The sequence below is a fragment of the Mesocricetus auratus genome, unplaced genomic scaffold (genome assembly GCF_017639785.1).
Source record: "Mesocricetus auratus isolate SY011 unplaced genomic scaffold, BCM_Maur_2.0 Super-Scaffold_100024, whole genome shotgun sequence".
In the NCBI taxonomy this organism is placed as follows: Eukaryota; Metazoa; Chordata; class Mammalia; order Rodentia; family Cricetidae; genus Mesocricetus; species Mesocricetus auratus.
The window spans coordinates 20,314,561-20,340,604 of NW_024429205.1; the positions used below are offsets into that span (position 1 = coordinate 20,314,561).

Genomic DNA, 26,044 nt, shown 5'->3' on the forward strand with positions numbered 1-26,044 from the left:
AAGCAGGAATCCTGTAGCACTGTCAAAGTTCAGCAGTCACTTTCCTGTGGGTCCCGCATGTCCAGTTTACACAGCAACAGACAAACAGTCCAGGCAAGAGCAGTTTCTTGCCCAAAAGGCTAGTCTTGCCATGTCAAAGGCAAACTCCATAGCCAGTTTCTTTGATGCCCATCTTCCTCTCAGACGTAATTGGTGTGCCAGGAGCAGTTGTGTCTGTCATGAAAAACCCTAACCCATTTTAAATGACATTTTCTGAAGGGCATTTTGATTGGTTGTGGTTTTCTGCAGTGGTCTCCATCTGTTGCAAAGAGAAGTTGATGAGGAGTGAGAACTACATTTCTCAGGCTAGAGCCCGGAGGAGAGTAGTTTTGGTTTCCATTCTCGAGGCCAATTAAGGGTCTGGTCCTCAGGTGTCATTTGGGATTGACAGTAGCATCTCCAGCCTTCCTTTACTGGTTCCATCTATGCCAGGATAAATCAAAGGTCCTCCCTGCCTGTGGCTTAACCTGGAATCATAGGGGGAAATTCCCTGTGTTTGTAGAATTGCCACCGGTCAGAGCCCACACAGTGGGGTGTCCATTACCTTCCTGAACAAAAGGACAGGTGACTCACCAGGGCTATAGAACATTCTGGGAGATGCTCACAGCTCTCTTGGACCTGGTTGACCTTAGAAGACAAAGGGCAATATTTTCCCTTTTAATTCCTCTGTCTACATTAAGAGAGTCCTCTAAGCATGGTTATTGAACACCCAGGTTAGTACACCAGTCTAGTGCTTTTAACTACTGTGTTATATTTAGAGAGAATGTAAGGAAACTTTTGGTTTTTTGTTTTTGGTTTTGTTTTTTTGTTTTGTTTTTGTTTTTGTTTTGTTTTTTTTTTTGGTTTTTCAAGACAGGGTTTCTCTGTATTGTTTTGGAGTCTGTCCTGGAACTTGCTTTGTAGACCAGGCTGGCCTCGAACTCACAGAGATCCGCCTGCCTCTGCTTCCCGAGTTCTGGGATTAAAGGCATGTGCCACCAACGAATGGCTGTAAGGAAACTTTTATATTTTTGGTTGTGAGCCTAGCCTTTAATGGCTGAGCTATCCCTCCAGCCCAGGAAACTTTTAAATGTATCTTGATTGGCATATCCAAGTCTTCTCTTCTACCTCTCAAAAAGCCTGTGTTTTTCTCCATTGTGCTTTTCAAGGTCCCAAAATGTTCAACCACATAGCCATGCTGTTTGTTTTAATGAGTGCCTGTAGCAGATAGAGAGAAGCAAAACATTATCGAATCCAGGTTTACAACCTCTAGCTGAGGTCAGTTGGGAAGCCCTTTTAAAACTGACACAAGAGTTAATGATTGAGAAGTCTTCAGCAGAGCTAAGCTTCCTGTTAGCTATCCCACTAAAGGGACTTCAGCCAGCCTGACCATACTCACCTTTAATCCCAGGTCTTGGCAGGGGAATCTTAGAATTTGAGGCTAGCCTGGTCTACATAGTGAGTTCCAGGCTAGCCAGGGCTATATAAAAAGACCCTGCCTATAAAAAAAGAGTAAAAAAATAGTTAACCTATTAGCTGTTTTTTTTGTCTTGGTTTTTGTTTGTTTTGGTTTCTCAAGGCAGGGTTTCACTGTGTATCCCTGGCTGTCCTGGAACTCACTCTGTAGACCAGGCTGGCCTCAAACTCACAGGAGATCTGCCTGCCTCTGCTAGCATTAAAGGCGTACGCTCAGGCCATCAAATCCCTGGAGTATAGCAGAGAGTCTTTGCGTAAGCTAAGGTTGAGGTGGTGAGGATTTACTGACATTTTCATAAAAGTCTTTGAGGGGGACTATAAAAAGATCTGAATTCCTTGTTCTAAACATGAGTTTTGTACTTGGTTGGGAAAGGCTCATATTTAATATTTTGTACAAACCTCTCCTTGCTTTTAAGCAATGCACATAAAATAGAATAAAAAATTGAAAAAGAAAATTGGCTAGCCTCAAACTCTAAGATTCCCCTGCCAAGACCTGGGATTAAAGGTGAGTATGGTCAGGCTGGCTGAAGTCCCTTTAGTGGGATAGCTATCAGGAAGCTTAGCTCTGCTGAAGACTTCTCAATCATTAACTCTTGTGTCAGTTTTAAAAGGGCTTCCCAACTGACCTCAGCTAGAGGTTGTAAACCTGGATTCTTCAAACTCACTGTTTTCTCCTAACAGGCCTTCCTTTGCTGAGTTACCATTCTGACGTCATTTAGAAACTAGGCCAAAGACCGGGCGAAGGTCAGAGTTCCCCAGACACTCTGGGCATCTCTGGCATCTGGCAGGGTGTAGAGGGCACAAGGTCCATGTGTCACGGATAACACCAGGGAAACCAGGAATGTTAAGCACACAGGCCTGTCTCTTCGGGGAGATGCATGCCTCGTTTTCCACCCAAAGTTAGGAATAGATGTAGTTAATAGTCTGGTGATCTGCCCAGCACTCGGGAGGCAGAGGCAGGCGGATCTCTGTGAGTTCGAGGCCAGCCTGGTCTACAGAGTGAGTTCCAGGACAGCCTCCAAAGCCACAGAGAAACCCTGCCTCAAAAAAACAACAACAACAAAAAAATAGTCTGGTGATCTGTGCTACCTGTAGAACAGGCCACACCCAAATCCCCCAGACCATCGAGTTTATCCCATACTCATCATCCTAGACCTTTATCTTGAACTTTGTTTCTCAGTCAATAGAACCCACCCTTAGGGGGAGCTGTCACATGTGCTTCATAGCCTGGGGACCCTACGATACACACAGCACCTAAGATCACCCCCGATCTTAGGCCCTTAAGCTATAGAAACTATCAAGGTGATAGAGTTTACGTGTCCTTTGCAAAGAAGTTTGATGTAGTCACACCTTAAGCTTTATTGTGCACATGGTATTGGGATAATTGTTAATTGTTCCAGAAAACATCCCTTTCCCACCCCACCCCACCCCCCGCCCCAAATTGGACTGTACTTAAATATATCTAAAATAAACTACCCAGGTCAGACTCTAGAAGTTGGAACCAGCACCAGCTAAGGAAGTTGTGTTAAACTGGATTTCCTTCTGGCATCAAGAGGCCCACTAAGTTTCTATCTTTTCCTCTGGCACAGGATTCTCTAAGTTTCTATCTCCTTCTCTGGCACGGGATTCTCCTTTCTTTCCCCTTTAACCCACTTTCCTCAGAGGACCTGGGACTTTGGACCTGACCTGGTAGAAGGGTCAAAGGCAGTCTCTCAGTGTAGTTAAGTCTCACCTAGCCTTAGATGATGCTATCTAGATGATATTTGACTGTTTTCTAACCAGGTGAAAGTACACACACGGCTTCTGAGGGTTGAAACTAGTATTGACTATTTGTTTTTTCGAGGCAGGGTTTCTCTGTGGCTTTGGAGGCTGTCCTGGAACTAGCTCTTGTAGACCAAGCTGGTTTTGAATTCACAGAGATTCACCTGCCTCTGCCTCCCCAGTGCTGATTTAAAGGTATGTGCCACCAACACCCAGCTTAGTATTAACTATTTTTAAAAAATTGGTATTCAGGGCAGGGGAGATGGCTCAGCCATTAAGAACCCTTGCTGTTCTTCCAAAGGATCTGGGTTCAATTCCCAGCCCCCACAGGGCAGCTCACAACTCTCTGTAACTCCAGGATCTAACACCCTCACACTGACATACAGGCAGGCAAAACAGTAATGCACATAAAATAAAATAAAAAATTGAAAAAAAAATCGGCATTCAAAAGTCTTAAATCCCAGCCAGCGTGGAAGTCCAGATCCATCTGACCCCAGCCTGTTGTCCATGCTCAGGTGTGATAAAACAGTGCTGAGGTCATATTCTTAACTTCTCCATGCGCTCCCAAGCAAGAGCCCCACTGTGGGCACCAGGCACACTCTCCATTCCTGGGCTTCCGTCACCAATTTCCTTCTGCAGGATCCTATGCCTAGGGACTGAGGAGAGGTTAAAACAAGGACTCTCGGTATTCAAACATATGGACTCAACTTCCTTGGGTCGCAACCATGAATTCCTGCCTGTGTCTTTGCTATTTGGTCCTAGGCCATCGGTTCCATCTCCTGTATCAATACTAACCTAACTACGGTGTCTTTTTTATAGAAATGGGTGAAATTGTTCGTGTTTGATCTGTGTTTTGTAGACCCCACAGGGACTTGTATCGGGATGGAGGACAGGTTCACTTTACTATGAAGCTGAACTTATGGACAGAAAGTGGCCATGTGCTTCACCCTGTCTTGGCTGATGACCTCATTAAGATGGAGGCAACCTTAGGACTTGGCCCCATCTTGGCTAATGAAATAATGATGGTAAATGTGACTTCACCATGATCTTGGTTAATATAACCATGTGGCATAAGCTAAAATGGTAACACTCATGAACTCCCTGGTGCCACTAAGCCCTGAGGGGTAGCCTCCTTTATATTTACTAATGAGGCAATGTTATAATATGGCATAAGATTGGACCTTGGGGAGTGAGTCCAAACCACAGCTGGTGAGGGGCAAACACACCATGCAGACAAACCTTTTGTGTGAAGTTTTATTGGGGGAAAGGAAGAGAGTAAGGAGAGGGAGAGAGGGGAGAGACAGAGACCTGCTGGCTTCTTCAGAGGGCAGTGGGAAAGGAGGGAGTAGGCGGAGCTTGTCTCTTAAAGGGACCTTTTGCACCTGTGTACACAGTTACAGAGTTGCACTTGCCATGCCTGGCGGGATCATGCACTCTACCAGGTCCCCAAGGGGTGGGGCCAGGTGTGCCTGTATGATAGCAGGTAATACCAGACTTTAACGGTGGCTTTTTTGTTTGCTTGTTTGTTTTATTTTGTTTTTGGAGACAGGGTTTCTCTATTAGCTTTGGAGCCTGTCCTGGAACTCACTTTGTAGACCAGACTAGCCTGGAACTCACAGAGATCTGCCTGCCTCTGCCTCCTGGAGTTCTGGGATTAAAGGCATGCGCCACATCCCCACCCCGCCCCCGGCTTTTAATGGTATTTTGTTGCTGTTGTCTGTTTTGTTCGCTTGTGTTTAGAGCTGTTTTTACTAGGTTATTCCCCCATTCTTATTTATCTTCTGCTCAACTCCTTTTATGGAGGCTTCTTGCACTTGTCAGGGCACATCTCAAGTCCCCAGTGTGGCTTGATAACCACAGCGTCTCTTACCTTCGGTTTGTGCAGAGTATGCCTGGTCACCACCGCAGTCTCCTTGGATCAGCCTCCCTCCATTTAGAGACTTCCAAACACTGCAGTCTTGCCTGGAAAATGCCAGAGGCCAGCGTCCCAGGGCCATCAAAGGAAACAAACAGCTGGTAAGATGAATTTCCCCTGCCAGGGGTTGAGGCACTCCCTCCCCTGAGCTAGGATCCCAGCCAAGGCCCCTAAATTTTTAGAAACAAGTGCAGGGTCACAAAGTAAGAGAGCACCACACCAGCTGAAGTGTCTGAGGGAGCAACAGTCTTGCCAGGAGCACGTGCTCAGATTCGAGGGCACAAACTGGAGAGACAGGAAGTGTGCTTGGTTTTTCTTCTAACTCAGATGATGACTGTCTTGTCCCCCACTGGCTGGGGTCTGACAGGACAGTCTTATTTGACTGGCTAGTCTTAGTCTTAAAAGAACTGGTTATAGGGGAACTGGAGAGATGGCTCAGAGGCTGAGATCACTGGCTGTTTTTCCAGAGAACCTGAGTTCAATTCCCAGCAGCCACATGGTGGCTCACAACCATCTGTAGTGAGATTTGGTGCCCTCTTCTGGCCTGCAGGCAGACGTGCAGACAAAACACTGTATATAGGAAATGAAACAAAAGGAAAGGGCCATTGCTCCTGCCTTCAGGTTCCTGGAACCTAGCAGTGGGTCTCTGTGTAAACAAAGGTTTTACTGGGTATTAAAATATTTACACGAAAGTCTTTCAAGGTGGGGAAGATAAAAAAAATTTTGAATCCCTTGTTCCAAACACAAGTTTTATAGTATTCGATAGAGAAGACTCATATTTAATAGTTCTTACACAAGAGCGTGGAAGAGAGGGTTTTAGGGCAGAAGGATCTGAAAGGCGGGCAGGAGACACAGGGAGCAGGGCTGGAGTAGAGAAAGAGTAAGGCTTGACTGTGGGAAGCCTGTGGTCACATTCCATTGCATTAGTGTAAACTCCGTCTGAATGTGAAACTCGCTGCCCAGCCATTGTCCAGAGTACTCCAACCAGGCCATGCTACCGAACAAAGTCTGTAGGTCGCTGGAGGATTGCTGGCCCATAGCTTTGGGGAGGTGAAGAAAGATCCTTTCCAAAAGAAAGCAGACCAAAAACCAGAGAAGACTGCATGGACAAGGGTTTCAGCCAATAGAAAATCTTTATTAGCCAGCCAGGGACTATATGGGTGTGCGGGATCCCAGTGAGCCTTTCTCGGGGTGAGCTTTAAAGCACACACCAAAAAACTTCTGATTTGACACACTTCAGTTAACAAGAGCAGTCAGCCAGAAGTGAAATGACAGAAGCCGAAAGCAAGGTTAGTACACTTAGAGACTTTGCCAAAGCTACGGCTTTGATGGCTTAGGTCTCTGTTTTGTTTTGGCAGGTGATGCTGTCTATGTGCTGAGTTTTATGACCATAATGGAAGCTCCATCATGGTGCTAAGTCTGGAAGTCTACTAAGTTCTAGGGTCCTGGTACAAAAGGAGGAGGTGTCCAACATTTTGGTCATCAGACTCTCCAGGTAGCACTGGGGCTACTGGGAAGTCAGTCTTCAAGAGGATCAGAAAGGAAAACTCTCCCGAGAAACGGCTTTCGAAACTTTACCCAAGGGCAGGTCAGCGGGTGACAGATTCATGGAGCAAGGACAAAGGTCGTCCTTGTTCAAGGGAAAAGGAAAGATAAAGGCGTTGGAGGGTCAAACAGGAGAGAGAGGAGCCATGGACCACAGAGCCCAAGTGGCCACCACATAAAAGCTCACTGAGAAGAAATGACAGGGGACGGTGACTTGACACAGGCCTTTAGCTGGAGCTGGAACTCTAGATCACATGGGTTGGAATGTGTAGCCAGGGACTGGAGATATGGCTCACCAGTACACGCTGGGTGCTCCTGTAGAGAACCTGGCTTGAGTTTCCAAGATCCACACAGGAGATCAGACGACCTCTTCTGACCTCTGTGGGCATCTGAAAGCGCGTGATTGATGTACGTGTAGACTGTTAAGTTTCAACCTAGCGACAGACTGCTTGCCTAGGTGCCTATTTAACATATCAAAGCAGCCCTGGCCCCAGGTTCTCCCAGAATCCCTCAGGCCCTCCTGTTACAGGGTGTGGCCAGCATACCCCACTCCCTACCCTGAGTGCTCCTGCTGGGGCAGGGGCTGGGCCTCTCTTCCCCATTTAATCCAGACTTTTTAACCACCTGCCCTTTTTTGTACCTTTGGCCTCCTAGCTGCTGAGCCGAGTTCCGCTCCCTCGTTCCTCTGCCCCTTCCCCTCCCCCTCTCCCCACCTGGCTCAGCTCAGGGTGGTGCTCAAGCTGGACTTTCTGAGCCTTGTCCCTGCCTTCGGCTCTGCTCTCCCACATCTCGTAATAAACCTTCTCTGCCAGACCTAGGAGCAGTCATGTCCCTTTCCTTTCTGTCTCTTTTTTCACTCACAGACGAGGAGACATACATGTATACACATAAGATAAAGACTTAAATTAATATATTTTAAAAAGTCAGTCAGCGCCGGAGGTAGGTGGCATATGCCTTTAATCCCAGCACTTGAGAGGGAGGCAGAGGCAGGTGGATCTCTGTGAGTTCAAGACCAGCCTGGTATACATATCGAGTTCCAGGATAGGCTCCAAAACAATACAGAGAAACCCTGTCTCTGAAAAACCAAAAAAAAAAAAAAAGAAAGAAAGAAAGAAAGAAAGAAAAGAAAAAACAAACAAAAAGTCAGTCAGCTTGGGCTGGAGAGATGGCTCAGCAGTTAAGAGCACTGGCTGCTCTTCCAGAGGACCAGGGTTCGATTTCCAGCACCCACACGGTGGCTCACCAACACCTGTAACTCCAGTTCCCAGCCCCAAGTCCTGTCATGTTAAGGCTTAGATTGTCCTAGATTCTGCCAGTTGGCTTTTATGTCCCTTTGAGAAGATCTTATCGTTCACTGAGAAAGACTTGGCTTTCTTGCGTAACTTGTTCCTGGCACAGTTTGTACTTTGCCTCCAGCCTGAAATAACCCATTTGTCCAAGAAACTGCTGCCTTTATTTTTCTCTCAGATTTATTTATTTGTTTGTTTATTTATCTATTTATTTATTTATTGAGGCAGAGTCTCTCTGTGTAATCCTGACTGTCCTGGAACTCACTCTGTAGACCAGGCTGGCCTGGAACTCCCAGAGATCTGCCTGCCTCTACCTCCCGAGTGCTGAGATTAAAGGCATGCGCCAATATGACCAGATTTGGGGAGTTTTGTTTGTTTTTTAGTGCTCAGTGGTATTTAGAGACCAAAGATCTAGGCATGACGTGCTTATTGTTATTGGAGTGCTACTGAGCCAAGGCTCTCCGGACAGTTATTTTCACCCCTGCTCATGAAGATATAGCACATGCCAACATTTCCTGTTCCAAGCCACCAATTCACTGTCATCACATTTGCCTTTTTTTTTTTTTTTTTTGGTAGAGTCCCGTGTAGCCCAGACTGGCCTCAAACTCATCATGTAGCTGATGATTATTTCAAAAGTTATGTATTTTATTATTTATTGTTTTATATGAGTGTTTTAACTGATTCTGGAAGAGTCATGTTTTTAATCCCAGACTTGGGAGGCAGAGGCAGGCGAATCTCTGTGAGTTCGAGGCCAGCCTGGTCTGCAGAGTGGATCCCATGGAACTGGAGTTACAGATGGCTAACAGTGCTGGAAATCAAACCCAGCTCCGCCCAGTGTTTGTCTCCAGCCCAGCAGCTGACGATCTTGACCCCTTCCTAGTCCTCTTGTCTCTGCTTCTCAAGAGCTGGACTTACAGTGATGTGGGGGCTCAAGGACCTGTGTCTAGGTGAGCATTCCACCACCTAAGCCGTCTCCCCAGCCCTGGGTTCCACTCTAGCTCTCTTCCTTCCTGTTCATCTAGCAATGGAGCTTGTCTTATTAGACTCATGTCTTTGTAGCCAGCCACGGTGTCTTGGGTATCTTGTGTCTGTGCTCTCTCTGCTCAGATCTTGAAACTGCACCGTGACTCCTATGACTGCTTCTTCTTTGCCAGGGGCCCAACGGGGCTCCAGGCCACCTCCATGGTGGATGACCCTACCTCACTTTGGCTCTTTCTACCTCTTCTTCCTCCTCTATAGAAGGCCTCCTCACTACACTCTGGCTCTAGCTACTCCTTGTGCACGTCTTCGTTCCTTCCAGCTGTTTCTCCGTGGGACGCCTTCCCGTCCTGTGATCTCCATCCTTTCCCTTGAGCTGCCTGATTCCACACCATGCTCCCACACAACAGCCTTCACATTAAATTATTAAGAACTAGGAAGGTTGGAGGGAACTCCAAAAATATTAACTACAGTCTGGCATGGTGGTGCTATAGTTCCAGGGAAACTGAGGCAAGGGAATCTTAAGTTTGAAGCTAGCCTGGGCTACACAGACATTCTTTATGCAAACGCTCTTTTATATACAAAGTGTATGTATTGACTCCACCCATGAGTACTTTTCCCCAAGAAATTCAATTCTTGATTTTATTTATTTGTTTTTTGGTTTTTAGAGACAGGATATCTTTTGTAGCCTGTTCTGGAACTCACTCTGTAGACCAGGCTGGGCTCAAACTCAGAGTCTCTGAGTGCCTGCTGAATTCTTGCTATATAGCCCAGTATCCTGAATGTTGGGATTACAGGCATGTGCTACAGTTTCCTTTGAAATTCTGGTTATAGTAACGTGTACAATGTAAATTTTCCGCTTTTAGCACTGAGACAAACACCTGACATAACCAACTGCAGCCGCCAAGGGTTGCGTGACCCCTGCACCCTCCCAGTAAGGCGTTCCCCCCCCCGTCAGCTCTGCCCTGCCTGAAGTTGCTATTTACAACCTAGCCAAGAAACACTGACTCCCTCAAGAATCATTGTGATCCTAAAGGACTCAAAAGGCTCAGCACAGATCTGTTCTGTGACTGGTAATAAAATCTTGAGAATCCCTAAGTCCAAAGGCCTTGCCCCATCTCCCTGAGGATTGGTACCGTTTAGAGAAGAAAGCAGTCACTGTCCACAGCGTCTTGAGAGGAACAGAAAGGAGAAGAAGGTTGAATCCCATCTGGTCCTGGTAGAGCCGCCTTCTCCGATTGGCTTGTTATTTTGAGACTGCTCGTGTTGTGTCCTCCCACCCAGATGGAAATCTGAGCCATCCACAGCCTCTCCTCCAGCCGCACACATTTGTCTTGTGTCCCGAAGCAATAAATCACTTTAAATAATCATTTTATAATAGGAAATGATTTCGCTATAGCAAGGAAGCAGCAGGGCACTGGGTTGCATGGGAGCCAACTGCTCATCTCAGAGGCCAGGAACCAAAGACAGGCATGAGCTGGCATCCCACAACTTCCTCTAAAGGCGTACCCTCAGTGACTTCAAAGTCTCACTAAAACTCAAATAGAACAAGTTTGTTTGATTTTGGTTTTTCAAGACAGGGTTTTCTTTGTGTAGCCCTGTCTGTCCTGGAATTCTCTCCATAGACCGGGCTGGCCTTGGACTCACGGAGATGCCCCTGCCTCTGCCTCCTGTGTGCTTGGATTAAAGATGTGCACCACCATCTTCTGGTTTACACTTTGTTTTTGTCTTAAAACGTGCATGCCAGTATAAAAGAGGCAGAGGTAGCTTATCTCTTCAAGGTCAAGGCCAGATCTACACAACAAGTTCCAGGAAAGCCAGGGCTGCTTATGGATACCCTGTCTCCAAAAAAAAATTTAAAGAATATCCTTCCCACAGTATCGAGGACACTCCTAGAAAACACCAAAGTGATTCTGGAGCTGTAGCTCAGTTGGCAGAGTGCTAACTTAACATCCATAACGTCCTGAGTTTGACCCCCAGCACTACATAAGCCAGGTGTGGTGGGCTCACACATGTAGCCCCAGCAATCTAGAAGATTAGAAGTTCAAGGTCATCCTCAGCTCCATATCCAATCTGGACCCAGCCTGGGCTTTATTAGACCTTGTCACCAAAATAAATGCATAAGTAAACCAAACAAAACAGCAAGTGACTCTGTCACTAAGTCTTCCCGGCAGCCCTCTAACTGGAGGCTAAAGGCCCTGCTCATTGGTTCAGAACCGTTCCCTACCAAGCAGCTCACTAGGCCTAACCAGCTCTCCTTAACTCATTGGTAATTAGTCATGGTTCCTGCAAGGCTCCACCTAGGTAACATTTGATAGCCAAGGACTCTGCTTGCTGCATTGTCCCAGAATCCCACACCACATACAACCACTGGCATTTCAGAGTCGTTCCCTTTATTCTCAGAATTTTACACATTGATCTGTAGTTTGCCTAGAAGATTAAACAAAAACCCACAGGACTCAAAACTTAGAAGAAACCCAGGACCAGCCAGGAGTGGTGTAGCAACCTTTAACCCCAGCACTGGAGAGACAGAGGCTGTTGATCTCTGTGAGTACAAGGCCAGCCTGATCTATATAGTAAGTTTCAGGACAACCAGAGTTACATAATGAGACCCTGCCTCAAAAATAACAAAGAAATCAAGGACCTAGGAGCCAAGGGGTTAAAGGGAGATCCAAGTTGCATCATCACTGCACGGGTCCTCTTCCAGTCCTCGACTGGTATCCTGGTAACCTAGCCCCACCTGTGAGTCTTTGAGCAACTTCCAATGCCTGAAAGTTAGCAGGAGTGGAGACCCTTAACCTTTCTATGTTCCATTTTGGCAGGAAGTAGCCAGACTGACTCGATGCCTGTCTTCTGAATGATTTTAAGGTCATAACTCCTGAGAAGAGGAATGGTAAGTGGTTAGATAGGGTTAGAAGACTTGGAGGTCACTGATGATGGGCGTTGCCCTCCTTAAGATGTAAAATGCAGGGGCTGGAGAGATAACTCAGAGGTTAAGAATACTAGCTGGGCCTGGCATTGATGGCGCATGCCTTTAATCCCAGCACTCGGGAGGCAGAGGCAGGCGGATCTCTGTGAGTTCGAGGCCAGGCTGGACCAACAGCCTCCAAAACAATACAGAGAAACCCTGTCTCGAAAAAAAAATGCTAGCTGGTCTTCCAGAGGTCCTGAGTTCAATTCCCAGCAACCACATGATGGCTCATAACCATCTGTAATGAGATCTGGTGCCTTCTAGCTTGCCGGGATACATGCCGACAGAACACTTTATATATAATAAACAAATAAAATCTTTTAAAAAAAAGATTTAGAACCAGGCAGAGATGGTGCATGCCTTTTGGGGGGGTTGTTTTTTTTCTCTGTATTGTTTTGGGGTACATGCCTTTAATCTCAGCACTTGGGAGGGACGCAGAGGCAGTTGGATCTCTATGAGTTCGAGACCAGCCTGTTCTACAGAGTGAATTCCAGAATAGCCTCCAAAACTACACAGAGAAACTCTGTCTTGAAAAACTAGAACAAACGAACAAAAAGATTTAAAATGCTATATGAGGGCCAGAGAGATAGGTCAGCAGTTAAGAGCACTGGTTGTTCTGGGTTCAGTTCCCAGCACCAACATGGCAGCTTGAAAGTGTCCGTAACTGCAAGATCTGGCACCCTCACACAAACATGCAGATAAAACACCAGCGCATACAAAATAAGAATAAATTATAAAATAATGCTGTAGGAGAACAAGGTGGAACTGTCAGGGTTTGCACTGAGGTCCACTAAAGAGAGTACTCCTTACTGGTCAAAAGGGATAGAATGGGGCTGAGATGGTTCAGTGGTTATGAGCACTTATTGCTCACAAGGTTGAGTTTTGAGCACCCTCATGGACCATCTGTAACCCAAGTTCCAGATCTCATATCCTCTTATTACCTTGGTGGGCACCAAGTATGCGGGAGGTACACTCATACACATAAAATAAAGTCTTAAAAAATGAACCTGATCTTACATAGACATAACATTTCCATTTGCCCTCTTTTACAATGCTATATACTATTGTCCCCTCTTTTTTTGTTTTCTTTCTGGTTTTTCAAGACAGGGTTTCTCTGTGGCTTTGGAGACTGTCCTGGAACTAGCTCTTGTAGACCAGGCTGGTCTCGAACTCACAGAGATCCGCCTGCCTTGTCCCCTCTCTTGACTGCTCTTGTCACCTGACCAGGAAATGCCCTGAGAAGAGCTGATTTACCTGAAGACCAGTGAAGGAGATGAGGACTATCTCCTCAGTGAGGTGATGCACTTCAAGACACAAAAGCCATTACAGATCTTCACTAAGGCAGCTTCCTGCTTTGAATTCCAGCTCAAAAGCATAACTTGTCCTTTGCTCATTTTTTTCTTGGATATCAGCCCAAAACCTAAGGATACTTGCCCTGTTGCTGTGGACATTCTATTTCTGAAACCCACTTCTCTACATTTTCTTACAAAACTTCATTGTTGAGCCTTACTCAAATGTGTGCCTTTCTTTCCTCTTTAAATCTTTATTTATGTGTATGAGTGTTTTTTCTTCATGTATGTATATGTACCATAGCCGGGGTCAGAGGAGGCGATTATAAGATGCCTTGGAACTAGCATTACAGATGATTGTGAGCCATCATGTGGGTGTTGGGAACGGATCCCAGCTCCTCTGCAAGAGCATAGGTTGTTACCCACTAACCAACTCCTCCTGCCCTTTGAAGTCAGGAAGTGACTGGGGTCTGTTTGGGCAGAAGCCTTGATCCTCAACAATGGTGGTCAGGCCAGCAGGTCAAGTGAGTGAAGGATGACTCAAAGTCACACATCCTTAGTTCAGTCACTCTGGATGATGAGGCAAGAGGACCATGCCAGCCAAGGTAACAATGAGACTTAGTCCTGTCTTGATATTATAGTCTAACTTGTCATCTCCATGTCTCCCCACATCCTGACATAACATGGGCTCCACTCCAAGTTTGTTTTTTATGCTATGGGGTATGTGGGGGTCATAGGACAACTTTCAGGAGTCGGTTTTCTATCAAGCTCACAGGCTCCGCAGCCATCTCACAGGCCTAAGACTACTTTCTTAAACAAAACTTGGGGTTGCTATTGAGACACACGTTGTAGCTTGAGCTGCAAGGCACATGGGGGAGCAGTTGGGCTGTGACTGAACCCTCAGATGTGCCTGGCCCTGTGTTTTTATTGGGACCCCGAGAACTTGTGCACAGCCGCTCTGAGCAGCAGGATGGGGCCGAGCAGGGGGAGGCATGGGCAGTGTTAATGCTGTCGCTATCCAAGTCAGTATCATTTCTCGTTAACATTCTTTGCTATTCTCAGCAGCAGCAAACCTCCCAGCAGTGCTTGTGGGGAACAACTGAGGTGGCAGGTGACAAGATGATACACATCAAGTAGCAATGAGCCAGACACGGCCCCTCCCCACCTCCAGCAGTCACAAGTCCTCTGCCTCAGTAGAGGAAGACCACCTACACAGAGACCTTATCTTCTCCAGGGGACAGGTGGTTACTTAAAGGAACACAAAGGCCAGACACTAGGTCTAACAGCTTTTTTATTCCCTAGGAACAAAATGCACGAAGAAACTCCAACAGGAAATAGGCGCATGGATGACAGAATGAACCAGGGTGGCCTGGCTTAGGAGTCAGAGGATAGCACACTGCAGAAGGAACCTGGTGAGGACCCTGTCTTAAGTACCACCTGAGGAAGGAGAGGCCTGCGGTGTAGAAAACTTGCCCCCTCTACAAAGCAGATGTTACACAACTGTCTACTCTGAGTTCCAGGACACTCCCTCTCAAGAATCGAGGTAGGCAGGTATGAATGAGGGGGGCTTGAGTGTTACAGATAACCTGAACTGTTATCTGTTCAGGCACCCACAAATGGCTGACATGAAGGCGGAGGGAATCAACAGGTAGCCAAGGACTTCATGCTTAATGGAGGTGCTGGCCAATCTCGCCAAATCAGTCCCCAGGGCAGTTACAAGAAATGTTCCTATTCACTCCAAAGGACTCTCTGGTCATACTTAATCAAATGCCTTCTTCCTGTGTATTCACCGATTGTCCACTTGCGCCTAGTTCTGTACCGTTCAAAGCTGATCCTGAGAGAGATTGGCAAGGGATGAGGAAAACCCTGTCTCACCCTTGCACACAACAGCGTCCATGGAGGTGAATACATTAAAGGTCAAGGTCCTGTGTGTGGGCTAGCTCACTGCACCCCACCCTGCAGAACACGTGTAGTGACTCATGCTGCACTGTAGAACAGCCTGTGGCTGCTGTCCTGCAGGGCGGACAGACTGGAGGCTAGAGTCCCGTCACAGGGAGGTCTCCTGGACAACGTAGGTGGGACTGCACGGCTGGTGGACAGGGCCATCTTCAGCCATCCTTTCTTTGTCCCCGCTGCCCTGCAGTGCTCCGTTCCTCATCTTCTCTGCAAACAGTTTGGGGGCCACGGGGGCATCCTGGGGAACACACGAGCAGAGGTGAAGGCGAGGGTGGAAAGGGCAGAGGCGGCCAGGTAGGCCTAGCGTGGGAAACATGGCAGGCGCAAGGAGGACAGGGGAATGGCTGCAGGTGACCATGCGTCTCACCTGGCTGTGGCTTTTCCAGCAGAGCCGCTTCTGGCAGGATAAGGGCAGGAGTGAGAGGAGCTTTGGCATCACAGGATAAATGGTGCCAGGGTTCAGGGTCCGGCCCCGCATGCCCCCTGTGGCAAAGGTGTTCGTCAGGAACCCTTGGAGCACAGCACTTCCCTTCACCAAGGCCCCGGCCTCCAGCCCACGCAGATGTCAGCCGGGGAGAGTGGCTGTTACTGACACTCAGTGTCCCAAGGGCAGGGTCCCACCCCCCAAGCCCCTCATTTTGTTGTGTGACAATCCCACACCCTCACCGGTGAGCAGACTGACAATCAGGCCCACAACGATGACTGTGGTGGAGTTGTGTGCACTGTACCATAAGTAGGACAGGGAGTAGAAACGCTGCAGTCCTGTGGGCCTAAGGAGAGCATGAGGACAGTCACTTGGCACAGTATTCTTTTCTTTTTTCAAGACAGGGTTTCTCTGTGGCTTTGGAAGCTCTTGTAGACCAGGCTGGTCTCAAACTTACAGAGATCCACCTGCCTCTCCAAGTGCTGGGATTAAAGACATGCGCCACCACCACCCAGCTAACACAGCATTCTTGAGGCACTTCAAGACAACCACCTACAAGGTCCCAGAACCCAACCTATCCCTGCTTACAGTTTGTGGTAACCCAACCCTTAGCAAGGTCCCCATGAAACCCCTCAAAACTGAGCTTCACACCCATGGAGAAAGTGAGCCCCGTCTCACTTGGCCTGGGTGGTGGAAGGCATCAGGGTGGTCACAGTGGTGATGGTCAGGTTGCTGGGCAGGAAGGAGCTGGACCCATTGATGGGGGGGGACGTTGCGGCAGAACCCATCCTGCTCACTATGCTCCCAATGCCGATCCAGAAGGCCATGGTGAGTCCAGTCAACAGGCCCACGATGGCGCCCTGCCCAGAGACAGCCAACTCTGTTGTCACAAGGCCCACCACAACCGTCATACCTGTCCCCAGAACTGCTGAACCCAACAGTCCAGTTCTATCCACATGCACATCTGAGGAGCAAGGTGCGTCACTCACAAGAGGGTTGGCACACGGAAAGAACATCCCCAGGCAGAAGAGTCCCAGCAGTGGTCCTCCAACCATGCCAAAGATGCTGAGTGCTGCCTGGAGTTGATGCAAAGGGAAAAGAACACATGTGCTCAGTCTTCAGCCTCCTCCATGTGCTGTCAACCATCAGCTGTTGGTTTCCTCAGGGGGGAAAGGCTGCGGTGATGCACCCCTGGTTGAGGCCAAGCTCTAGGTCTCTGGGGTAACAAATGACGCTGGGGCTTTTGCTCACTTGAGTCTGTGCATAGATAAAGGTCATCTATCCAAGGAGAATTTATGGGGCTGGTGAGATGGTTCAGGGGATAAAGGCTAACACCTGAGTTCAAGGTCCAGGACCCACATGCTGCACGGACAGAGCCAACTCAAAAGCTGTCCTCTGACCTTCCCTTGAGCACTGGCATGCAAGTTTCCACATACAATAAATGAATACATGTAATTTTGTTCTGGTTTTGACAAGGTTTCTCTGTATAGCCTTGGCTGTCCTGGAACTCACTCTCTAGACCAGGCTGGCCTTGAACTCAGAGATCCATTTGCCTGCCTCTGCTTCCCAAGGGCTGTGATTAAAAATGTGCACCACTATGCCCAGTTTTTGTTTGTTTGTTTTTTCTAGACAGGGTTTCTCTGTGGCTTTGGAGGCTGTCCTGTAACTAGCTCTTGTAGACCAGACTGGTCTCGAACTCAGAGATCTGCCTGCCTCTGCCTCCTGAGTGCTAGGATTAAAGGTGTGCACCACCATGCCCAGCTTATATGTAATAATTTTTAAAGGCACATTCCACACCTCTCGAAACAGCTACCTTCATTTCCCGTTTCAAATATATTCCCCCATTCCTGCTAAGAGCATCTTCCTCTCTAGGCATTACCTGGAGCACTGATCCCAGATGAGAGGAAACATAGGCCATTCCCAGGCAGACTAGCCCATAGGCAAAGGCTGGGGAGAAACGGAGGGGAGGCAGTGATGTGAGTAAACATGGGGAGGGGTAACACTCTCCAACCGAACCTCCGTACCCCTAGAAAGACAGGGCCCACTGCTGCTCTCATCATGTGACCCAGACTCTGTGCTCCTGCTCTCCCCTCAAAGCAATACACAGTGGGGAGAGGGGGTGAGGGCTGTGCACTGCAGAAGTCTGGTGACAGTGCAGGGTGCATCTCAGAAGGAACAAGACTTAAGATACACAGAGGAGAGTCCTACCAAGGCTTCGGGAAAGCATGATGGCCCGCGTTTCCGTCAACTCAGGGAACCAGGGTTGAATTAGGTCTTCCATGGTGACAGTTGCCAGTGAGTTGAATGCAGATGATATGGTGCTGCAAAGGAGGGAAAGGATGGATCTGAGAGCCAAAGAAGACTCCAGAGGGGTCAGCGGCATAAAGGGAAGAAACTCCCACCTATACACACATAGATCAGGCTACGTCAAAGGAGGTTGGGAAAGTAGGACTTTTCTGATGGAGCATAGACTTGTTCCCATAGATGGCTGACACTGTCAAATGAAAGATAATTTGGGAGAGGCTATGCTGTGTTCTGCCACCCAAAACATATGGGCACGCTGTCCCAGCAGGCAGGTATACCTTATCTAGGGCAAACTGTAGAGGAGTACCTGAGGGATCCACTGAAGAGGCAGGCAACAAAGAGCCCAGGTAGCCCTGGCATGTCCTTCAGGAGGTCCATGACAAAATAGAGGACTAACTGTAAGCAGAGCAGAGCACACTCAGAGAGATGCCCCTCCTGCTTTCTGTGTGGAGAAGCCCCTCTGGACATGCCCCTGCCATTCAGAGCCTGGGGGCATCGGGACAGGGAGCCAGCAATGAAGGCATCTTCTTCGTCAAGCAGGGAGGAAAGGGGCCTGAGGAGCAAACTACACAGCCCATCCAGCGCCTCCTCTGACGAGCAGTGTGAGGGCAGCATGCTGCCTACCTCACCAAGCCGCCTCCCGTAAAAGGAGGCTCTGGGAAGCTGGGATGAGAGCAGACACGCAACAGTTCCCACAGCGGGAGCTGGACCAGTTGTTTCCCCACCCATCAAATGGGGTGAGCACTGATTAGATTTGCTGAGGACTGGACTCTGACATGCTAGACGGTTGGGACCTCAGAACGGTAAAACACTATTCATCTATTTTTTTCCAGTTTAGTCATACAGACTCTGCTTAGGGACCAAGACTGGCTTCTCATGAGCACAGGATGGAACCAGAGGGGCCCCCTCACCTGGTCAGGTGCTGCCTGCTCTTGCTGGGGGCTCATAGTATATTTCTTATAATAAGCAAACATGACCAGACCAATGAGTGAGCTCATGCAGAGAGCCACTTGCTGGCAGGGGAACACTGCATAGCAGGAGCTGCAAAAGACAGAGACGACACCGGCACCGTTAGACACGCCCTCCTGAGCCTCCAGAAAGCACCCTGAATCCTGTCCACCCCACTGCTTCCGGGGGACCCTCCCCAGGCTCTTGCTCCAGTTCGTCCCATCCCCGCACTCACAGCACAGCAGCCTTCTCTGAGCGGGAACTGAGGTAGCGCTGCACCTGCGCCTGGTTCACGCCATACAAAGACAGCATCATGAAGACACCCCCAAAGGCCAAAGTCCAGAAAGTATGACGCACAAACGGGTCGGGATCTAGCCTGTAACAAATACTACCTGGTCACTGCCACGGTCACTGGTATGAATCCAGGCAACGTCCACGATCCACCCACAATCACCTTCTCCCTCTGCAGTATGGGTTTTCTGCCTATGGTGTTGTCGCTTCCTCTCTGCTTACTAAGGGCCTGAGACCAGGCTCTGAAATGTGCTCAGACACTTACTGCTATAGGTACCAGTTGAGGGAAGCACAGACTTACTCAATCCCAGAGATGAGTTTATGCTGGGAGGCCACGTCCCATACGTGCCCCAAGCCGCCTACTCTGGCAGAGCCTACAATGATAACCACCAGCTGCCCTAGGAACATGACCAGCGTTTGAAACACGTCTGTCCAGATGACAGCTTTCAGCCCACCCTGCAAGGAAAAAAAATCATGTCTGTCACAAACGCCAAATCAAACAGAGGGCTGATATCACACTCCCAAGAAAGCCCCTGCATAATACCCAGCACAGCTTCTTTCGTAGCCCATACTTAATCTCACTCCACCGTGCCTCACCCTGAACTTCATCCCATTTCTCGTCTCTTCTTATGCTAACCCTCTTTCCCTTCTCCCATCTTTCTGCTGTTACCCCAGGAATAACTGTAATTACCAGTGCTGTGTAGATGTTGCAGACAATCCCTAGGGCCAGAACTGACAGCCACAGATCAAATCCAGTCACTGAAAACATAAAAGTCACAATCCAATCTCTGGAAGGTTTTCTAGAGAAGCCCTGGGGAGGACAGCTACTCAGATCATAGACATGAACCAGCCATGGTGTCACATGTCTTTAATCCCAGCATTCCGGGACGCAGAGACAGGTGGGTCTCTGGGAGTCTAGCCTGGTCTACACAGCAGAGTGCCAGAACAGCCAGGGCTACACAGAGACCATGTCTCAAAAAACAAGCAAACAAACAAAACCCATTACAACAATGAAGCAATTAGTCATTAAAGGTAAAGTAAATCATTCCTCAATGAGGAAAGACGTTCAGAGCTCCACTGAAATGTTGATTAACCAGTTCAGGTGTGTCATGGCAATGTTTGGTCAGCTTTCGACTGAGGTGAATGAAGTCTACTTCTACCTCTGGTAGAGACCAAGAGCCCTGTTAAGGAATCAACTATCTTTGTAGCACACTACCCCCTCTGCCTGCCAAGGGCAGAAGTCAGGGGCTGTGACTCCTCACCTGCATTGAGGGCCAAGGATGGTGCATAGAGAGCGACTCCCATGTAGATCACCTGCAGGATACGGGGAAGGCTGTGACAGGGAGAAGACAGCATCCCCAAGGCTCCCCTCACCTGGGCTCGCTCTCCCAAAGTCAGGCTTGCCACCACTGTCATATCTACAGTGGCACTGGACAGGGCCATCAGGGGCTTGGCCACACAGTCACTCACAGGAATTTCAATCCTGTCAGTCTGAGAACAGGGAAAGGCCCGAGTTCAGCCTCCCCACCCCCCATGCCCCAGGCTCAGTTTCCAGAACATTCTACCTACCATCTGAAAGATGAAGGTCACAGTCCCTAGGACCCGCACTGCTTTATTGAAGCGAAGCTCCAGGTACTAGATACAAGCACAAGAATGTATATGCCTTTTAAGGCATGGCACATCTTGATTCCAACTCTCACAATACATAACCTCTCTCCTCAAGAGGGCTAGTAACACAAGGAATTATCCAAGCCATATACTCTGACCCCTAGGCATGGCATCCCCCGCCCCTCACTCCCCGCACCCCCCGCTTAACCGTCCAGGAAGAAGAGACCCTTGGGGCAGTCATTGGTGGAAGCCCAGAGTCCGATCTTGGGTACCCGCCCCTCACCCCTCACCCTGTCCCTGCGCTGGAGGTTGCCCCTCACCCCTGCGCTGGAGGTGGCCCTTTCCTGTTTACCTCATAGGCACTGGTGAGGCGCAGGCGGTAGAAGACTGGGATGAACACGTGGGCAGGGATCAGGAGCCCCAGGAAGTAGGAGCACCCCAGGAACCAGTACTGGGTTCCAAACCGGTAGATCTCAGCTGGTGCCCCCAGGATGGCTACCGCGGACTGGAAGGTGGCCAGCAGGGACAGCGCTACAGGAAGGCAGCCCATTTTTCGGTCCGCCAGCAGCAGCTCACCAACAGTATGCCGGCCCCATCCACGGCAGGCATGATAGAGCCCAATGGCGAGGGAGAGAACCAGCAGCAGGCCGAACACCACATAGTCCACGACAGAAAAGGTGGCAATCGCCTTGTTGGTGTCTGAGGTTGTGTAGAAGGGAGCTGAGGTGCTCTCCTCCATCCTCACCGTGCCCCTGTGCCTCAGGGCTCCTGGGCTCTGAGCTGTCACTGGACTGAGCAGGTAAAGGCAAACGGCTCCAAGCCGATTCCTGGCTCAGGTTCACAGCATTCCTCTTCCTTCCAGAGGCATGGTCTAAGGGGAGCTGCAAGAATTCATGTCAGTCAAGCCTACCCTGCCCTCATGGCTGCCCACCCATAGGCTTTGGACATGTCACGACCAGACGCAGACTAGTCAGCCAGCACAGTGGTGAATGCCTGCAAGGTACGGGGCAGCTCTGTTAGAGGGGACGGAGCAGCAGAGTGAGACGGACAAGAAAGAGACAGTGACTTGGCCAGGACCTCTGGGTGTGCAGTTATGAAATTCAAGCCCTTTCTTGGGTCTCCACCCAAGTAGCAAAATAAAAACCAACTCTAGCCTAATTTTCTTTATATAATCCCTGCATCCATTTTTGGGCACAGACCCAGTCACTACAATGTATTGAGCCAGCAAAGTCCAGCCTGGCGCCACAGCCCAGCAGGGAAGAAATGGGAGAGTAGGATTTCCCCCATTCTCCTTGGCCTCAGTTCCACCTCCCATGACCCAGAGTTGTCACCCTTCTGCCAGCACCCCAGCTCTTGTCCTACTACTGTCCCAGCATCCACAACCATCCACTACTCTAGCTCTAGGGGACCTGATGCCCTCCTAGGGCCTCTGTGGGCACCAGGCACACAGGCGGTACAGACAAACATGCAGACAAAACACCCATGTACATTATGCTGGGATCTGACACATACCTGGAGAAGCAGCCCCTGTTCTGAGGCAGAGCTGCTGGAGCAGGGCAGAGGTAGAAGCTCTGATTCTTCAAGTAGCTGAGGAGAGAGCAAGAACTGGGGTCAGACAAAAGCACAGATGCTATTAGCTCTGGGCTCATCAGGGAACCAAGCACAGTGCCCTAAAATGGCCCCTATCACCCTATGTCCCAACCCAACTATAGAAGTTCCAGACTGGAGAGCAGAAAGCTCACATACAACAGCATTCTTAGATGGATTAGGCTCTCAGGCTAAATCGCTTTTGGCACCCTGTGTGCTAGACAGAGTTAGGAAGAAGTTGCCTAGAGAAGACAGAAAATTTACTTTCCTAACTCTCACACACACAGATCATTAATTCTAATAATATGCCACCATCTTTAAAAGAACAAAGATGGGATCACACTACTCAAAGTAAATCACTCTCACAGCATCCTCACTTCACACAGAAGCATGAACGACCCAGACGTTTAAGCAGCCTTTCCTTTCTCTATGTCTATGCACGCTTGTGAGCAGACCCATGAGCTCGTGGAAGCTGCAGGAGTCTTTCCTGGTCACTTTCCAGGCAGGGCTTGTGCAGAGATTCACAGGCAACTGCCATTCTTTGGTCTTCATACGTGGGTGGCAAGCCCTTTACCTACTACTAAGCTATCTCTTGGGCCTCTCAAGCAATCCTCCTTAAAAACAAAAACAAAAACAAAAACAAAAACTAAAAACCACCCAGCTAAGTAACTGTCGGCGGCAACATCAGAGTACAGTCCTAGAGATCCCTCATCCATGTCACTCTCCCAAGTGTGCATGTCTTGTCTGAAAAGCAATCCCCAGGCAGAGCAGTGGTGGTGCCACACGTTTTTAATCCCAGCACCAGGGAGGTACAGGCAGATCCAGAAGTAGATCTCTGTGAGTTCAAGGCCAGCCTGGTCACAGAGCAAGTTCCAGGACAGCCAGGGCTACAATGAAGCCCTGCCTTGAAACAAACACAAAAATAAATAAAAAGCAATCCCCTAGGTGTGGAGGGTAATACTAAAGAATGCTACATATTTAGATAGCCCTACATGATGACAGTTAATGTTTTCTGAATACTTGCCATGTGAGCCAGCAGTAAGTAAAGTGCCTCACTGTCACTAGTTCACAGACTTTTGCCCCATCAGACCAATCAGCCATATCTCCGATCCTATCTAGTACCTTCTAGTGCTGAATTCCTACCTGACAGCAGCCTAAGGTAGAGTAGTGCAGGCTCTTCCTAAACAACATGTGGCACTACATCCTATCTAGTGTGTGTCACTCAACTTTGAGACCCCCACCCTTCTAACCTCAAACATCCTCCCCTCTAAGCTCTACACAGACAAGCGGTTTCTGTTTGTGTATTAGACCCTGTTGTATCTCCTATCCCAACCTCCTCCAATGGTGGGCAGCAGGATATTTCACCTGAAAAGTCTCAGAGCATCTCTCTACAAAACCTGTAAAGATTGAATCCTGAATCTCTATTAAAGGGGCTGGAGAGATGGCTCAGGGGCTCAAAGAATTCTGACTTCTCTGGGGAGGATTCATTTGTGGTCCCAAGCACACACGTCAGCCTGAGATGGACGGACGGTGGATGCGGATGGGGATGGGCAGCTTCCAATGGTAACTCACCAGTGGTCCAACCTTACTATTCCCAAGACTAGGAGAAGGGCAGAGTGATAATTGTAGTCAGTCATTCATGGAACAGTGTAGATTTCAACTAATCTAGTGACATATTAATACATCCTGCCCACCAGGAGATCAGGGCATCTTCTCCCATACTGTATTCAACACACCTGGGCAGATATTACCCAGCTGACAAGATGTGGTTCCCACAGAGTAAGAAAAAGGTCTGAGCTGGGGTCACATGTTTACAGTCACAAATGCTACTCTCCAGACCAACAATCCCAACAGGGCATTCTGGTTCAACCTAAAGATGCCTCAGGCCTTTGTATATATTGCAACACCTTGAGATTTCTCCCTCTTTAGCAAGTCATCACTGCTATGAGATGAAACTTCTTAGACTAGCAGGGTGGTGGTCACACATGCCTTTAATTCCAGCACTTGGGAGGCAGAGGCAGGTGGATCTCTGAGTTTGAGGAGGTCAGGCTTGTCTACAGAGTGAGTCAGAACAGTCACGGCTACATAGGAGGCAGAGGTAGGTGGATATCTGTGAGTTCCAGGCCAACCAGAGCTACATGGTGAGACCATGTCTCAAAATAAAAACGAGAGGAGAGGGTGTCAGGTCCCCGTACAGACTGGGTCCCTCTACTTCTGGGGTTTTCCTGATAAATATTTTGCATTAGGCAGCAAGAATTCTCTAGGATGAAGAACAAGGAGCTAAGCAGACGGGAAAATGCCAATCCAGTAACACAGTCTTCATTTCACACAATCCAATTCTAGGAAAGGAACAATCGCTTTCTAAACCCCACTGATTCACACGGATGTACGTGTCTATCTCAGAGGAGCCAAAAGAAAGCCAAGCTATTTTACTAAGTAGGGTCCCTTCTTGAAAACCGTGTCATCACACACTGCATTAGATTAACTGCAGTGAAAGGTACTGAGGGGTTGTGGGTTTGTTTCTTGCAGTCCTGGGGATGTGAACCAGTTAGGAAAGTGCTGGGTCACAGGGCTAAATCCTTACTCTCTTCCTCCTGTGACCTGTAAAGGAACACCTGCGGGGCCGACCGCCACCAGTAAATCTCTCACCAAAACAAAATACTCCATCAGCTAAATGTATTAGCAAATGCAAACTCAGGACTTCCAGGCCAGGAAACACAAGCAGTTTACCTGAAATGAACTCCAATTGTCTTTGGTGACCTTTCCAGGTGTCCTCACCAAAGGCAATAGCTGTCCTTAGGTGTGCCGGGTCTCTCCCAGCGCCCTCCCAGACAGGGCTCCCGCGACTCCAGCCACTCACTCCGCGGAAGCGCTACCTTGCCTCGCGTCAGTGGTTCGGCCAGGACTACCAAAGCTCCTTCGTTCTTTCCGAAACCAGCATTGCTCTTTCCCTGGGAAGGCAATGAACGAGTTAGGGAAGCGTCTTTCCCGCTTCACCACCTTGCCCGGGCTCCCGAACACTACGCAACATTAAGGTGAAGGGTTCCCAGACTCGCGTCCTCCCGGCCAGCGTTTGCCCTTCGCCCTCCGATCTTCGCTCCTCCATCACCCATACCCTCTCTCGACCCAGTCTTCCCCTTCCCTCCCCACGTGGCGAACCCACCACACTTGGCGCTAGTATTTAAGACCTTCTTCCCCAAAGCCCACGCAGAGAGGCTCACCCCCCCGCCCCGCCCCTCCCGCCCCGAGGCGGCTGCACTCAGCCTCTCAGCCGCTGCCCAATCCCTGCCTCGCCCGCCCCACCCCATCCCACCCCATCCCGGCCCGGCCCACCTGCGAGACCTCCTCCACGTGGGTAGCTGGCCAGCCGGCCAGCCCGGCCCGAGCAGCGCCCGGCTTGGTGACAGCGGGACCCCACCCCCTTGCCCGCCTTGATCGCCGCGCCGCCATGTTTACTGAGGGCGGATGGAGAGGCCCAGCTGTCCGCACCGAGCTGAGGAAGCATGCAGTAGACTCCAAGCAACTAAGCGGCGGCTGGGGCGGCCTGCGCGACCGGAAGGATGGAGGGAGGGTGGGTCTGCCCGGGTGGGTCTGCCCACCAGGGCCCAGGCACAGTGGAACGCAGACATGAGCCCAGGGTTCCGCGAGCTGCAGCCGCGCGCGGGCAGGTTAGGCCACGCCCCA

General features: G+C 49.2%; 1 protein-coding gene and 1 long non-coding RNA gene across 4 annotated transcripts; both read right to left on the reverse strand.

Annotated features, from left to right (window-relative positions):
• Window positions 1-244: 244 nt before the first annotated feature.
• On the reverse strand, window positions 245-10,396 carry LOC110341515. Its single transcript, XR_005870848.1, has 3 exons — window positions 10,119-10,396; window positions 5,126-5,217; window positions 245-298 (listed from the first exon to the last, which is right to left on the reverse strand). It is a non-coding gene; the product is annotated as an uncharacterized LOC110341515 (long non-coding RNA).
• A 4,119-nt stretch (window positions 10,397-14,515) lies between these two features.
• On the reverse strand, window positions 14,516-26,015 carry Slc5a6 (solute carrier family 5 member 6). Of its 3 annotated transcripts, none has more exons than XM_013115969.3 (18): window positions 25,694-26,015; window positions 25,091-25,311; window positions 22,286-22,360; window positions 21,126-21,654; window positions 20,735-20,800; window positions 20,428-20,479; window positions 19,857-19,924; window positions 19,467-19,621; window positions 19,110-19,250; window positions 18,838-18,967; window positions 18,234-18,322; window positions 17,831-17,943; window positions 17,502-17,569; window positions 16,612-16,698; window positions 16,301-16,482; window positions 15,865-15,968; window positions 15,566-15,681; window positions 14,516-15,436 (listed from the first exon to the last, which is right to left on the reverse strand). In XM_013115969.3, exons 4-18 carry the CDS (start codon window positions 21,510-21,512, stop codon window positions 15,290-15,292), a joined length of 1,905 nt encoding a protein of 634 aa, XP_012971423.1. In that variant the 5' UTR covers window positions 21,513-21,654; window positions 22,286-22,360; window positions 25,091-25,311; window positions 25,694-26,015; the 3' UTR covers window positions 14,516-15,289. The 3 variants fall into 3 exon arrangements, with proteins under 3 accessions (XP_012971423.1, XP_012971422.1, XP_040586594.1); XM_013115968.3 differs by lacking the exon at window positions 25,694-26,015 and adding an exon at window positions 25,524-25,586; XM_040730660.1 differs by lacking the exon at window positions 25,694-26,015 and having other exon boundaries at window positions 25,091-25,380.
• Between the last annotated feature and the right edge of the window lie 29 nt (window positions 26,016-26,044).